The 15,838-nt window shown below is 28.4% G+C and overlaps 1 protein-coding gene across 5 annotated transcripts in view; it reads left to right on the top strand.

The window, feature by feature from the left end:
- Positions 1 to 15,838, top strand: part of LOC135127736 (paired box protein Pax-5) — a 265,311-nt gene that overhangs the window by 20,757 nt on the left and 228,716 nt on the right. For all 5 annotated transcript variants that reach the window (XM_064054323.1, XM_064054325.1, XM_064054327.1 and 2 more), the window contains exon 2: positions 9,813 to 9,951. In XM_064054323.1, coding sequence (XP_063910393.1) covers positions 9,837 to 9,951 — 115 coding nt within the window. In that variant the 5' untranslated portion in view covers positions 9,813 to 9,836. The remainder of the gene's footprint in view (positions 1 to 9,812; positions 9,952 to 15,838) is intronic.

A 15,838-nucleotide genomic window follows, 5' to 3' on the forward strand; every position in this document is an offset into this window, starting at 1 on the left:
TCGCAGGTTTTTCAGAGCACCGGGGAGTTTTCTGCTGCTATCTATAATTATTATCTCTGTATCTGTTATTATACGGTATGAGATTGCGTTAGTGGTTACAAAATTACACAAGGTATGATTTGCTCAACGTAATTAACACCATCGCACTTTTGTTGAGTTTTTAGTGTGGGGAAATGTATGTGTAGATATGCGTTTAGATTATTTTCGCCTGACTTGGTGGGAATGTGGTAACAAAGAAGGAAAAAAAGTGGAAAATGGTTTGCGGAGGTGCTTACGAGGTTTCCTTTACTTGTTTATGATCGCTGTTCTTGGAACGTTCACTTTTAGGTGTTTGTAATTGAGGAAAACAGTTTTTGTCGTTTTCAAGTTTTCTCGTTAATTATTAATCTCGTGAAGGATTATTTTTGTCGGTTTTTGTTTTCGCGTTGTTGACTCAGAAACGCAGTTTTCTTTTCCGTTCTAATTTATAGGTAATGACGCTGCAAAATCAATAATTTTTTATTTTAAGAACACGTAGGTACACAAGTAGAAATTTTCTTTTGTAGGTGTGCTGCTAACAATCATTTGTTTAAATGCAACAACAATTTGACAAATGTCCATTTTCAGGTTTACTCGATCTCGCTTTTTTTCTGTCCGTTGAATGTCTGTTTGTCTGTCTGTCTGTCTGTTCGCGGTTTTATTGGACCAATAATCTTCCGTTGTGATTTGATAGTGTATCCATATTTTTAATCTTCGTATTTAGTACAAATTTTTTGGTACGTCTTATATACAGGGTAAGTCACTAAGCGCGTATTCCTCGATAAAACTACAACTAGTTTTTTCTAATGGAGCACCGTCTATATTTTTACATATTCTCGTTGACTTTTTCCCACGCTTTAAGTCTTTAGTTAAGTTGTGAAGATGGTAGTAAACTGGCTTAAAATTTCATTTTATTGAAATTTTTTTTTTTTTTTAAAGTTGCCAAAAAATCCCAATGGGACATTTTTTTGCGAATTTTTCCAAAATTCTAAAGCTTTCAAAAAAATTAAAGAATTCGAAAATTTCAAAGATTCCAAGGAATCCACAAACTCTAAATTTTTCACAAATTTTTGAAATCTCGTAATTAATTAAAACTACAAAATTTTCAAGAATTCCTGAAATTGGTTGTTCGAAAATTTCAAAAATTGCAGAGGTTTCAAAGATTCTAGAGATTGTACAAATTTTAGACAGCTACAGCTAATATATGTTCTACAAATTCAAAAGATTCAGGAGAGTTTTAAGATTTTAGAGATACTTTAGATTTCAGGCGTTCTAAAGATTCTAGAGATTCCATAGAATCTACAGATTTAGCGTCTCCAGCGTTTAGAGATTCCAAAGATTTTAGTTATTTAAGAAAAACTCTAGATTTAGAGATTCTAAAGATTGCACAAGTTTTAGAGCTAACGATTCCAGCCATTACAGAGTTCTATAGATTCTAAAAATTCTAAAGATTATAAAGATTCTAGAGGTTCTAGAGATTCTAGCGGTTTTGAAGATTTTGGAGATGCTACAAATTGAGGAGATTCTAAAAATGTAAAAATTCTAAAAATTCCAAAGATTCCAAAGTTTTAAAGTTTACCGACTCCAGCAATTGAAGAGATTCTAAAGATTCTAGGGATTCTAAAAATTCTAGAGATTTTAAAGATACTAAAAATTCTAAACTTCTCAAAGATCACAAAGATTCCAAAGATTCCAAATATTTTGAAGATTCCGAAGATTCTATGGATCTCACAGATCCCAAAAATCTCAAAAATTCCGAAGACCCCAAACAACCAAAGAACCCAGATCTCAAAGATCACAAAGATTCCAAAAGTTGCAAAGATTCTAAAGATTCTAAAGATTATAGAGATTCTAGCCGTTTTGGAGATTTCAGAGATACTAAAAATTTTGGAGATTCTAAAAATTGTAAAAATTTTAAAAATTTCAAAGATTTCAAAAGTTTAGTGTCTAGAGGCTACAAGAGTTGTAGAGATTCTGAGGATTCTAGGGATTCCACAGAGATTCTAAAAATACCAAAGATTCAAAAGTTTTAAAGTTTAGCGGCTCCAGCAATTGAAGAGATTCTAAAGATTCTAGAGATTCTAAAAATTCTAGAGATTTTAAAGATGCTAAAAATTCTAAAATTTGCAAATATCCCAAAGATTCCAAATATTTTGAAGATTCCGAAGATTCTATGGGTCCCAGATTCCAAGGATCTCAAAAATCCCAAAGACCCCACAAAAACCAGAGAACCCAAAGATCTCAAAGATCCCAAAGATTCTAAAGGTTGCAAAGATTCTAAAGATTGTAGAGAATCTAGCCGTTTTGGAGATTTTGGAGATACTAAAAATTTTCCAGATTCTAAAAATTGTAAAAATTCTAAAAATTCAAAGATTCCAAAAGTTTGGTGTCTAGAGGTTACACGAATTGTAGAGATTCTGAGGATTCTAGGGATTCTAAAGAGATCACAAAAATCCCAAAGATTCCAAAGTTTTAAAGTTTAGCGGTTCCAGCAATTGAAGAGATTCTAAAGATTCTAGAGATTCTAAAAATTCTAGAGATTTTAAAGATACTAAAAGTTCTAAACTTCCCAAATATCGCAAAAATTCCAAATATTTTGAAGATTCCGAAGATTCTATGGATCCCACAGATCCCACAGATCCCAAAATTCTCAAAAATCCCAAAGACTCCAAAAACCAAAGAACTCAAATCTCAAATATCCCAAGGATTCCAAAAGTTGCAAAGATTCTAAAGATTGTAGAAATTCTAGCCAAACATTCTTTGTCTTTAGATAAATTTTCAAAATTTCCATGAGGGAGTTTAGAAAAATTTTGTTTTCGAAAATATTCCTAAAAAATTCCCACAAATTCTGGGATAGAGATGTCAAAGTGCTGACTGCACAAATATAGTGTGCCAATTTATGCTTCCTGGGCAAAATTTTAGAAATATTGTGTTGGAAAATCAATTTTTTAAAAATCCAAAAAATTTCAATATTTCAGTGGACGATTATGGAAAAATGGTGCGAGTCATCGAAAAAGTGAGGCCGAAACTAACTTCTGGAGTTCGAAATCTATAAAAAAATGTCTTTAGTTAGAGTTCGAAAATGGTCGAAAATTGGACGAAATTTTTATGAGTTTTGAAAAATTCACAAAAATTCTGGATATATATATAGATTTTGCCGTTCTAATTGCAAAAATATCACCTGCTTATTTATAGTTCAGCGAGACGATTTTTGAAATATTCTGTTTGAAAATCTTGTCTATTTTCGAAATTCCGTTGCAACGTTGTCACGTTACTTCAATTTTTAAAAAGTGTTTGAGCAATACAAAAATTCGCAAAAAAATTGCAATAAGCTTATTTTTAAAATCTGTGTTGCAATATTTTGTGGAGCGTGAAACAAAGGTACACCATTTGTTGGTGTAAATTAATATTAATTGAGTGTAAATCTACAGGGTGTTTATTAAAAAAACTAAAATACTACACTTTTCAAGAATCGATCATTTTACTCATCTTATTTTTAAGAGATATACCAGTAATAAAACACAGGTGTCCTATTTGAAAAATCTGAAATATCGATATATGTATATGTATTGTAAAGTTGTATATTTTTTAAGAAAGGCCTGTATAGTAAAGTTTTAAATTTAACAATAAATTCTTCTCATAAAACCTACGAGACCAATGAGACTAGTATGTAAAGATATGTAGGATATTTCATTAAAAAAAATAGTTCTATGTTTAGCCTCAAAAATAGAACACTCTGTATTGTTCCGTTAACACTATAACTTCCCGGTTTGCTCTAACCAAAAATCAGTTTTATTTGTTTCAGCCACTTCAATAAATTTATGACGTCATTTGAAAATGTTGTTCGGTAAATTTCAACTTACATGAGCTTTTCTGATTTACCCTCATTACATCTATTCTTAGCTTTTTATAATATCCATGTATTCATCGAAGTGTAATATTTATAAGAAAAGATTTTTTTTGAGGATAAAAATTCCAAAAACTTATACAAATATACCAAACACATTTTAAGTAACACGTTTCGGCTATTAAAGCATCTTCAATATAATTAATATATAATAATTAAGAATAAAATAAGTTTCCTACCAAGCTTAAATTCACAAGTGATATTGCAGACATCACATTTAATTAAAATTTCATCAAAAATTTGCCGTTTTACTGAAAGAAAGATATAAAATTGATCAAATTTCGTCTCACCGAATTTTAGACTGCGAACCTTTAAAAATCGGCTACTTTATCACATTTTTACACACCGTTTCCGCATATTTCGACCAGTAGCCACAGTAAATAAATAATCATAATGGCACGATCCTTGTACTACTCAGCAAAGTGCTGTTCCAGCTTCCTTAATTGGAATTTGTCATTAATTAATTAAGCCAAGATGTATTAATTTTAGAAGCAGCTCCTAATGGAAGTTAATTAATTTCGTAATCTGCCATCACCTCTCAGCGACATGTAGTTTATTTGTCAAAACGGCGTAAAAATTCGCTCATTCCTATCTATCCAATTAATTCCATCTCCTCCATTAGCATATCCTCTATTTTTACACGCGCCTGAGATTTTCCTCTGATTTATGGCTTCTAATCTTACGCCGGAATTTTCGTAATACCGACCGTCTGAAATTTCTCATCAACCGAAAACAAACAAATTTGCTTTTCTGCCCTACGACATATGGTCTTGTCGTTAGATCGCCTTGAGTGACGGCTGCCGGGTAAAGGGCTAGCCCTTCTGTTGTTTTTTTGTTATCTGATAATAGACGCGTGCAACAGCTGAGGAGTAGGGTCATTAAGGTCTCCATAGGAAGGCACATTCTTTCTTTTATTCCGACGTTTAACTTTCACTCTTGTCTTATTAAGAGCGATTAACAGTATTGGATACAATAAATCCATTTCGTTCTGTTCCTACTTACCTTTTGACATGGATTTGAGAGGTCTGTTCTTCGGGTTTAAAACCATCATTAAGATCACCTACAGAGTGTCAGACTTGTACGTTTAATTGAGAAGATGTATTGGTTTTCGATAAATAAGGCCATATGGTAAGCGTTACGTTTGCAGATCTTTAACATGATTTACGGGACGACTTCTCACTTTCCTGGCTTGTACTGTACGGTTTAATGGCACTTTGAAAATCATAACGTCCGAGAGAGATAAGGAGAAAAGTGAACAGGTCGTGCTAATTGATATCGGTACTCTCAAAGCGACAGTAGGTACGTAAGTCAAAAAATGACATTTTGCAGAAAGCGAATCAAAGTGTTTTAAAATAGTTCGAGATGATTCTGCATTTATTGAAAATAGGCACCGGCATGAAAAATAGTTTGTAATTTTTATAAATAGCGGCACTCACATGAAACTAAACTTGTTTATTCTTAATTGGTTTTACGGATTATTGAATTTAAAAGGCAATTTACATAAAAACCAAATATAAAATACCAAATAAAAACGAAATACGTTAAATTACAGGTTTTCATTTTGTTGCAAGCGAATAAATTTGTTTCTTGATATATATATATATATATAATTGATATTTCCTACAATTTTTTTTTGGTCTCTTAAAATATCAGATCTTCAAAATCTTTTTCATAAAATTGAGCCAATAATTAAAAAAAATTTGAAAATCTTAAAAGCTTTAAACTCTTGAAATTTTAGAAGACTGTAGCTGTTAAAAGTGCCTGTAAATTTTTGTGTGTTTTAAAATTTTAAAATTTATATATATTTCAATAACTCTATTTCTAAATGGATCGAAACTTTAAACAAATCTCGGTAATAAAAAAATTTAATATTTTAAAAACTAAAAAAAATTAATCTAGAAATTAATTTCTAAATATATACAAGATTTCGACATTTCTAAACACAGTATGTATGTGGTATATTTTAAGATCTTAAATCTTTAGAGATCTCCGAAGATACTCCGAAGATACTCCTAGAACGTAAAAGTTCCTATAATTACATCCTAATGATCTTCAGTCAAATAAGGATCTTTTAGTTTGCTTTGAGTTTTTAGAAAATGTAAAACTTCTAAAATTATCAATAATTTTCACAATGAAGCCACTGGTTTCAAAAATTTTAAAGATCTTAAAAATTTCAAATTTATAAAATTTTAGAAGACCAAAAATTCTTAAAGTGTCTGTAAGTTTTAAGATATTTAAGGTAGATTAAAGATTTAAGAAAACCTAAAGATTTTAAAATATATACGGAACAATGTAAAAACTATAAGAACTTAATGATCTTCAGTATTAAAAGAATCTTTTAGTTTACCTCGAGATTTTAGAAAATTTAAGACTTCTAAAATTTCTAGTAATTGTAAAATTGAAGTCGCTACACTAGTTTCCAGAATTCTGAAGATCTTAAAAGCTTCAAATTTCTAAAATTTTAGAAAACAATTATGATCTTAAGGTTTATGTAAATATAGTAAAACATTAAAAAGTAAATTTTTGAAAATCTACAATATTTCAAAAATTCTAAACACTGGATATCATATGTATATTTTAAGACCTTAAAATTCTTTAGAGATCTTTGAAATAAAATGCTCTTAGAAAATCCAAAAGCCTCAAAAATTTTAACGATCAGTAGCTTAAAATTGCTAAGAAACGTAAATATTTTGAGACGAATATCAAGGTTTCCAAAAATTGTGAAAATTGCAAATATTTCAAAGATTTTATACAGTTTTAAGAACTCTAAAGATTTCAGAGATTCTAATAATTAAAAAAAATCTAACAGAACTAACTCTTGTTTCTAAAGATTTACAAAATAATAAAAATTATAGATATACTTTAAATGTTCCATATTTCCAAGATCCTATATGATCTGTGTCTCAATACCCCGCCAATTAAAAAAATCTAAAAACAATAGATTTCGAAAGATCTGCAAGATTTCAAAGTTTCTAAATACTGGATATCATATATTTTAAGATCTTAAAATTCTTTAGAGATCTTTGAAATAAAATATTCTTAGAAAATCCAAAAGCCTCAAAAATTTTAACGATCAGTAGCTTAAAATTCTAAGAAACGTAAATATTTTGAGACCAATATCAAGGTTTCCAAAAATTGTGAAAATTGCAAATATTTCAAAGATTTTATACAGTTTTAAGAACTCTAAAGATTTCAGAGATTCTAATAATTAAAAAAAATCTAAGAGAACTCACTGTTGTTTCTAAAGATCTACAAGATAATAAAAATTATAGATATACTTTAAATGTTTCATATTTCCAAGATCCTATATGATCTGTGTCTCAACAGACCCCACCAATTAAAAAAAATCTAAAAAAGTAGATTTCGAAAGATCTGCAAGATTTCAAAGTTTCTAAACACTGGATATTACACATTTTAAGATCTTAAAGTTCTTTAAAGATCTTTGAAAGATAATATTCTTAGAAAATCTTCCATCATTATAAAACTCAAGCCAATATTTAAAAAAGGAACTTGAAGATCATACAAGCTTTAGATTTTTAAAATTTTAGAAGACTGCAGATGTAATGTAAAATGTCTGTACATTTTTTGATGTTTTAAAATTTTAAAATTTATGTGTATGTTCCAATATCTCTATTTCTAAAGGGATCAAAACTTAAAAAAAAATTATAATTTTTAAGACAATTTTCTTTCGTAGATCGTCTAAAAATTCTCAAAAATTTCAAAAATTCTGAAGATTACAGATATTCCAAGAATTTTATAGAGTTTTAAGAATTCTAAAGACTTCAGAGATTCTAAAAATTTTAAGAAAACAAACTTCTTTTTGTAAAAATCTACATGATAATAAAACTAGATGTCTTCTCAAACCCTACAAATTTTAAACATATAAAAATAAATAAATTTCTACAGATATGTAAGATTTCAAAATTTTTAAACACTGGATATGGTATATTTAAAGTTCTTTACAGATCTTTCAAATATATCTAATATTCTTAGAAAATTTAAAAGTTTCAAAAATTTACAATAATTATAAAATGAGGCCAATAATTAAAAATAATTTTGAAGATCTTAAAAGCTTCACATTTTTAAAATTTTAGAAGACTGCAGATCTTAAAAGTGTGTAAATTTTTGGATGTTTAAATTTTAAAATTTATTTATCTATATATTTAAATGACTATTTCTAAAGCGATCACAACTTTAAAAAAATGTATGATCCTTTTAAGACCATTGTTTTTACCTCTTAGGTCATTTGAAATTAAAATGATATCGGTAAAAAGAAAATTAAATATTTGAAACATTTCCGGGTAAATCCCTCAAAGGATCTCAAAAATTTTAGGAACGTCAAAAAGCCTAGAGATTCTAAAATTTATAACAAAATTAACTGCTGTTTCTAAAGATCTACACGATTATAAAAAAATAAAAAAAAATATTTCTAAGGATCTACAAAATTTCTAAACTCTGTTATTATATTTTAAGATATGTAATATTCCTAGAAAATAAAAGTTTCAAGAAAATATTCTACAAAATCTAATGATCCTAAAACAAGTGGAACAGTTTTAAAGATAATAAAGATAATAATTTCCTAATGATCTTCATGATAATAAGGATCTTTCAAGCTTTTCTTAAGTTTTTAGAAAATTGAGATTTTTTCAAAAACTTTCAATAATTATAAAATTGAAGCTACTGGTTTCAAAAATTTTGAAGATCTTAAAAGCTTCCAATTTATAAAATTTTAGAATACCACAGATCCCTAAAGTATCTGTAAGTTGTAAGTTGTTTAAAGTCACTTAAAGATTTAAGAAATCTAAAGATTTTAAAATATATGGAACAGTTGTAAAAATAATAATATTCTAATGATCTTCAGTCTTAAAAAGATCTTTTACTTTATCTTGAACTTTTAGAAAATTTAAAATGTCTAAAATTTCCAGTGAAAATAAAATTGAAGTCACTAGTTTAAAAAATTTTGAAAATCTTAAAAGCTTGAATTTCTACAATTTAGACGACTACACATTCTAAAAAAAATATCATCTTAGATCTTTAATATCATATTTTTTTTATCAATGTGGTCATTTCAAATTAAAAAAATCTATGTAATAAAGAAAATAAATAAGGGTTTCAAAAATGTCTTTAAGATACATTCCTAGAAATTCTTACAGATTCTACGAAACTTAAACATTCTAAAGCCAATGGAATAATTTTGACGATAATCACATCCCAAGGATCTTAAGAATAATAAGTAACTTTCAGTTTATCTACAGTTTTGAGAAAATTTTAAATTTCTGAAATTTCCAGTAATTTTAAAGTTGAAGCCACTGGTTTGAAAAATGTTGAAGATCTTAAAAGCTTTGAATTTCAAAAATCTACAAAAACAATTATAATAATCTTTAGGATAGATTTTTTTATCATTACAAAGGTTTAAAATTTATACATATGTAAATATTTAAATAACTTTGGTTCTAAAGAGATCAGAAATTTGAAAAATTTAGCGATATTTAAAAAAGGAAATTAAAAATTTAAAAGATCAAAATATCTCGAACATCTAAAAATGCGATCCTAAAAGTTTTCGAAGTCTCAACGGTTCTAAAAATTGTCTTGTTCTTGAAAACTCAAACGAACTAATGATATTTTAGTTTACCTTGAATTTTTGGACAATCAAAATTTTTAAAATTCTATCAAAACCGACGATCTGATAAAATTTCTGCTCGCAGTTATCTTTTGCCATTTCTTGAGAAAAAATTTCAACGTTTAATAAGTTATTTTTTTTTATTTAAGTTTGCCTAATTTCGGACTCCAACAGGTGTCCTTTCCACTCAAAATACGTCAAACTTGTCAAACCGAAAAACATAACCAAAAACAATCCACAAAAACCAATCTCGTTTTTTTGTTTCAGTGCGGTCCCATCATTGAGGGCAACATGATCACGATGGAGTGCCAGCCAGGGGGTCACGGAGCACACCTGGGGCACTCCATGATGATGGACCCCTCCTCGGGCTCCGTGCATCATCAGGACCAGGAGCACAAAAAGAAACGTAAGTGAATACCACTCTCCCCGCCCCACCACACCTCTTCGGAAGCAATTAATTATTTTGACTTTTTGTCGAAACTTATAAATTCGCGTCACTCGGCACGTCTTCGATCCCACCGTATAAATTTTGACGCTCTTTGACAAGCCTGCATAATGCATAATTCAGAAAGCTGCGTTTTCGAACAGGAAAACTAAATTTAAACGATAAGCGTGAAAATGTGCAATTTAATTGGTTCTCACAGAAGTCAGCGAGATTGCGATAATGGTATAATTATTGGTATTATTGGCGTGTTTGATGGAGTTGGAAAAAATGTGTCAGTGGAAGCGGATTTGATTTATTAGGTGGTTTTGTGTGCTGACGGATCAAAGCAATTCGAAAATTGTGTGCAGTGAGTGAAATTTGGAATTACTTTAAGATAACGGATTAAATGGGAATAAATTAAAATTCGACGGCTTCATGGGTGATCGATTCGCGATTGTTGACATGGGAGTTGTGGAAATCGCAGATCTTGGAACGGAAAGACGGCGATTTTTTGTAGATACGTAAGTTCAACGGGTACAAATTGCTTGGCTTTAATTAATATTTGTTCTGCGAATTCGCTCAGAAAAACTTGAGAAATAAGTTGTTTATTTTCTGCAAAAACTTGTAATTACACAACAGTTTATTGCTAATACGTATATTAACAATAATCGTACAATCTTAATTGAGTGATTAATCCGTTCAAATTTTTAACAACACTTTTTTAATCACAATTACTGCAAACTTTCTAAGGACAATAATTAGTAATAAATTATTATTTAAACTTATAATAATTCGTGTTAAAGCTTAAATGAGTGATGAATCGAATTTATTTATTTCCGTCTGTCTGTCTGTCTGCCGTCTGTCCGGATTTTTATTACACAGATAATCTTCTAAACCACTGGACCGATTGTTGTAAAATTTTGTACGTGTATTAGGAATATCACGTAAATGGTAAACACGCTAACCGAAAATTGGTTAACCTCCAAATTTGATCTTGTTCTTGATGCTTTTGGGACAACTGATGACATTCAATGTCCGAGCAATATTGAATGCGTCATCTCATGAATCAAAACGAGGCGAACCTTGAATGAGTAATCATAGTGCATAACAACGAGATTAATTTAATAATGAAACCATTAGAAACTCATCCACTAACCCAGACATGTATTATTTTGTCCAAAACCGCCGCAAACTTGTTTTGTTTAATTTGTTTCTTGGGCGCAGAAGTTTCTCACGTTACCACTGTGGTTTGTCAATTTTCCCTCGCCCCATCCCACAGCTCATCTTAGCCAGAACCACAATACCAATCATCTCCAAAAAGTCTTAATTCGATTCCCAGCTTTTTTTCCGAAAAAAAAACCCATCCCGATCACGTCCTGTAATAAACCCCGAAAAATCGATAACCTTTAAATTAAGCCCGAAATGATCCATAATCAATGACCATTAACCCATTGCCTTTGTGCGTGTCCACCCACATCCCGGCATTAACTTCCACGTTAAGCATCTCCTTTAAATTAAATCAATCACAAAATTCATGGTGTCGTATTTCAGAGGAAACACGGTTCCATAAAAGCGGCTTGCGTCGGCCGCTTCGTTTTTGGCGTTTTTTGAACACGGTGTAGACGCGTTGACTTGCTTGGTCGGTTGAGATGTGTTTATGTGCGACTTCGGGATAATGTAGAGGCCGGACGACCGGTGTAATGGCTTGTAAATCGGTGCCAATATGATCTTTAGTGGATTCACCGACCATTCTTAAATTGTTATTTCCAGATTATAATTTCAAGCAGGTTTTAAGTGATACCTTGTTTTGTTGTGTAGACAGCCTACATGGTTGATGTTACGTTAAACGGCTTATCGGTTTATGGCGATGTGCGGATAGGCAGACAGCCATTAGGAGACTGACAATGTTTTACTTATGGAATTTCAAAAGCATCAATATAAACAGTCAGTTGTATACAGTTTTTGCAAAATTACAACATTATTTGCGTCACTTGCAAATTTCGCATCAAATTTTATAAAATCACGCATTCCTGTACTTGTAGTTTACGAATCCGCCTCGATTTTTTACCCCAAAAAATCCAAATTTTATAACAACATTTTGTGGTAATATAACAGGAATACTGATTAACCACACAACAGCTGAGATAGTTACAGCGTCTTCTCATGGGTTAGTCGAGTCAATCGGACAACTCGCTACTTTCATATTTTCTCGACGTTTCATGACCTCTAGAAGGGGTCCAAAAAAAGTGGTCTCCCGTCTTCTTATGATATATTATAATTATGACTATATGTACTTGGTTTATCAGTGCACTGATAGTTTTTAGAATTACTTACAGGGTGATTCAACAAATTTTGAATAATTAAATCGGTAACGATTTACTCCATTTCCCAAAAATTTGAGAATACAATACTGCTATGATTAATATTATACTGCATTTATCAAAATTGATATACGTTTCCTTGCAAAAATGTTGATGTTTTTTTTGATTTCACAATTTTTTTTTTCATTTTATTTATTTTTCAAATTTTCAATTTCTCGATTTCCAAATTTTTTAATTTTTCGATTTACCGATTTTTCGATTTTTCAATTTTTGGTTTGTTCAGTTTTTCAAATCCTCGATTTTTATTTTTCATTTCCCAATTTAACAATTTTTTGATTTTTCAGTTTTTCGTTTCTTCAATTTTTCGAATTATTAATTTATAATTTTTCATTTCACTGATTTTCAGTTCTTTAATTTTTCGCTTTCTTCGATTTATCATTTCTTAATTTCACAATTTTTCGTTTTTTCGTTTTCTTTATTTTTCAATTTTTCGTTTTTTCAGTGTTTCGGTTTTATAATTTTCCATTTTTCGTTTCCTCAATGTTCCGATTTGGAATTTTTCAATTTTGCAAATTTTCAATTTCACAATTTCCTAGTTTATTTTCCTTATTTTTTCAATTTTTCGTTTTTTCAGTGTTTCGGTCTTATAATTTTTTTTTCAACTTTCATTTTTTCAATTTTTTAATTTCTCGACTTCCAAATTCTTTAATTTTTCATTTTTTCGATTTACAATTTTTCAATTTTTTAGTTTCCCCATTTTTAATTTTTAGTTTCTTCAGTTTTTCGGTTAACAATTTGTCGCTTTCTTGGATTTTAGTAATTTTTTAATTGCACAATTTTTTTTTCATTTTCTTTATTTTTTCAATTTTTCGTTTTTTCGTTGGTTCGGTGCTATAATTTTTCTTTTTTAACTTCAATATTTTCAAATTTTCAATTAGTCCACTTCCAGATTTTTCCATTTTTCGTTTCTTCAATGTTTCGATTTGCAATTTTTCGATTTTGCAATTTTTCGTTTTCTTGGATTTTATCATTTTTTTATTTCACTTTTTCATTTTATTTATTTTTTCAATTTTTCAATTTCTCGACTTTCAAATTACTTCATTTTTCGTTTCTTCAATTTTTCGATTTGAAATTTTTCAATTTAGCGATTTTTCGATTTTTTGGTTTCTCAATTTTTAATTTTTCGATTTTTCAGTTTTTCGATTTTTCAGTTTTTCGTTTCTTCAGTTTTTCAAGTCCGCGATTTTCATTTTTCATTTCTCAGTTTTACAATTTTTTGCGTTTTAATTTTTACGTTTCTTCAATTTTTCATGTTCTTAATTTAAAATTTATCATTTTCTCAATTTTCAGTTTTTCAATTTTTCGATTTTACAATTTTTTGATATCAGAATTTTTCGTTTTTTCACTTTCTTCGATTTTATCATTGTTTAATTTCACAATTTTTCCTTTTTTCATTTTCTTTATTTTTTCAATTTTTCGTTTTTTCGCTGGTTCGGTTTTATAATTTTTCTTTTTTAACTTCAATATTTTCAAATTTTCAATTAGTCGACTTCCAGATTTTTTCATTTTTCATTTCTTCAATGTTTCGATTTGCAATTTTTCAATTTTGCAATTGTTCGGTTCCACAATTTTTCGTTTTCTTCGATTTTATCATTTTTTTATTTCACAATTTCATTTTTTTCATTTTATTTATTTTTTCAATTATTCAATTTCTCGACTTTCAAATTACTTAATTTTTCATTTCTTCAATTTTTCGATTTGAAATTTTTCAATTTGGCGATTTTTCGATTTTTTGGTTTCTCAATTGTTAATTTTTCGATTTTTCAGTTTTACAATTTTTTGCGTTCTAAGTTTTCCGTTTCTTCATGTTCTTAATTTAAAATTTATCATTTTCTGGATTTTCAGTTTTTTGATTTTTCGGTTTTACAATTTTTTGGTATCATAATTTTTCGTTTTTTCGTTTTCTTCGATTTTATCACTTTTTAATTTCATAATTTTTCGTTTTTTCAGTGTTTCGGTTTTATAATTTTTCTTTTTCAACTTTAATTTTATCAATATAGCGATTTTTCGAATTTACTATTTTTTAATTTTTAGTTTTTCGATTTTTTGGTTTCTCCGTTTTAAATTTTCGATTTTTCAATTTTTCAAGTTCTTAATTTATAATTTAATTTTTCATTTTCTCAATTTTCAGTTTTTCGATTTTACAGTTTTTTAATTTCACAGTTTTTAGTTTAATTTTTTTCTGTTTTATAATTTTTCTTTTTTAACTTTAATTTTTACAAATTTTTCCATTTTTCGTTTCTTCAATTTTTCGATTTGAAATTTTTCAATTTAGCAATCTTTCGATTTACTATTTTGTCGATTTTTCGTTTTTCGGCTTTTTGATTTCTTCATTTTAATTTTATCGATTTTTCATTTTTTCGTTTCTTCAGCTTCTCAAGTACTCAATTTTCATTTTTCATTTCTTATTTTTGCAATTTTTTGATTTTTCGGTTTTTCGTTTCTTCAATTTTTCCGGTTCTTAATTTATAACTTTTCTTTTTGTCTATTTTCAGTTTTTCAATTTTACAATTTTTGATAACGTAATTTTTGGTTTTTTCGTTTTCTTCGATTTTATCACTTTTTTCTTTTTCAGGGTTTCGGTGTTTTCAACTTTATTTTTTCAATTTTTCAATTTCTCGACTTCCAAATTTTTTGATTTGCAATGTTTCAATTTTTTGCAATGATATTAAAATTTTCCTCAATTTTTCAAGTTAATTTTTATTTTTCATTTTTCCTCTTTTTTGATTTTCATTTTTTCGATTTTATATTACAATTTTTTATTTTTTTGTTTCTTTTATTTATTCAGTGTTTCTTTCAATTTTATAGTTTTTACTTATTCAGTTTTTCAAATTTTCAGTCTTTGTAAAAAATCATCTTCGTTTTTCCAATTTTCAAGTCTTTCAAGTTCCCAATTTTTGGATTTCTCAATTGTCCGATTTTCCGATTTCTTTAATTTTCAATATTTGGATTTTTCCCTTTTTCGATTCTTCAATTTTCAAGTTTTATTTTTGATTTTTCAGTTTTACAATTTTGCAGTTTCTCCATTTTTTTGATATGAATAGCTGAAAACTGAAAAAACTGGAAATTGAAACAAAAACTAGAAACGGGAAACTTAAAAATCGAAAAAAAATAATGTGTTGAAAAATTGGAAAAAACAAAAAACGCAAAAGCGAAAAATTAGAAAACCCAAAAATTTTGCTGAAAATTTATCGAGAAATTGTAAAATTAAAAATCGAAAAATCCAAAAATTTCACATTATAAAAAAAGAAAAATTATAAAATCAGAAGATGAATATCCGACAAATTGAAAAAATAAAGAAAATAAAAAATAATAACTAAAAATTGCAAATCAAAAAATTGAAGAAATGAAAAATTGAAAACTCGTGAAATCGCAAATCGAAAAATCGCAAAATCTCAAAACTGAAAGATCCAGAAGTTTGAAAATCGAAAAACTAAAAATTTTAAAATGAAAAACCTGAAGAAACGAAAAATTGAAACAACAAAAAA

The sequence above is a fragment of the Zophobas morio genome, unplaced genomic scaffold (genome assembly GCF_036711695.1).
Source record: "Zophobas morio isolate AGI-343-1 ecotype UQ-CSIRO unplaced genomic scaffold, CSIRO_AGI_Zmor_V1 ptg000012l, whole genome shotgun sequence".
Taxonomy (NCBI): domain Eukaryota; kingdom Metazoa; phylum Arthropoda; class Insecta; order Coleoptera; family Tenebrionidae; genus Zophobas; species Zophobas morio.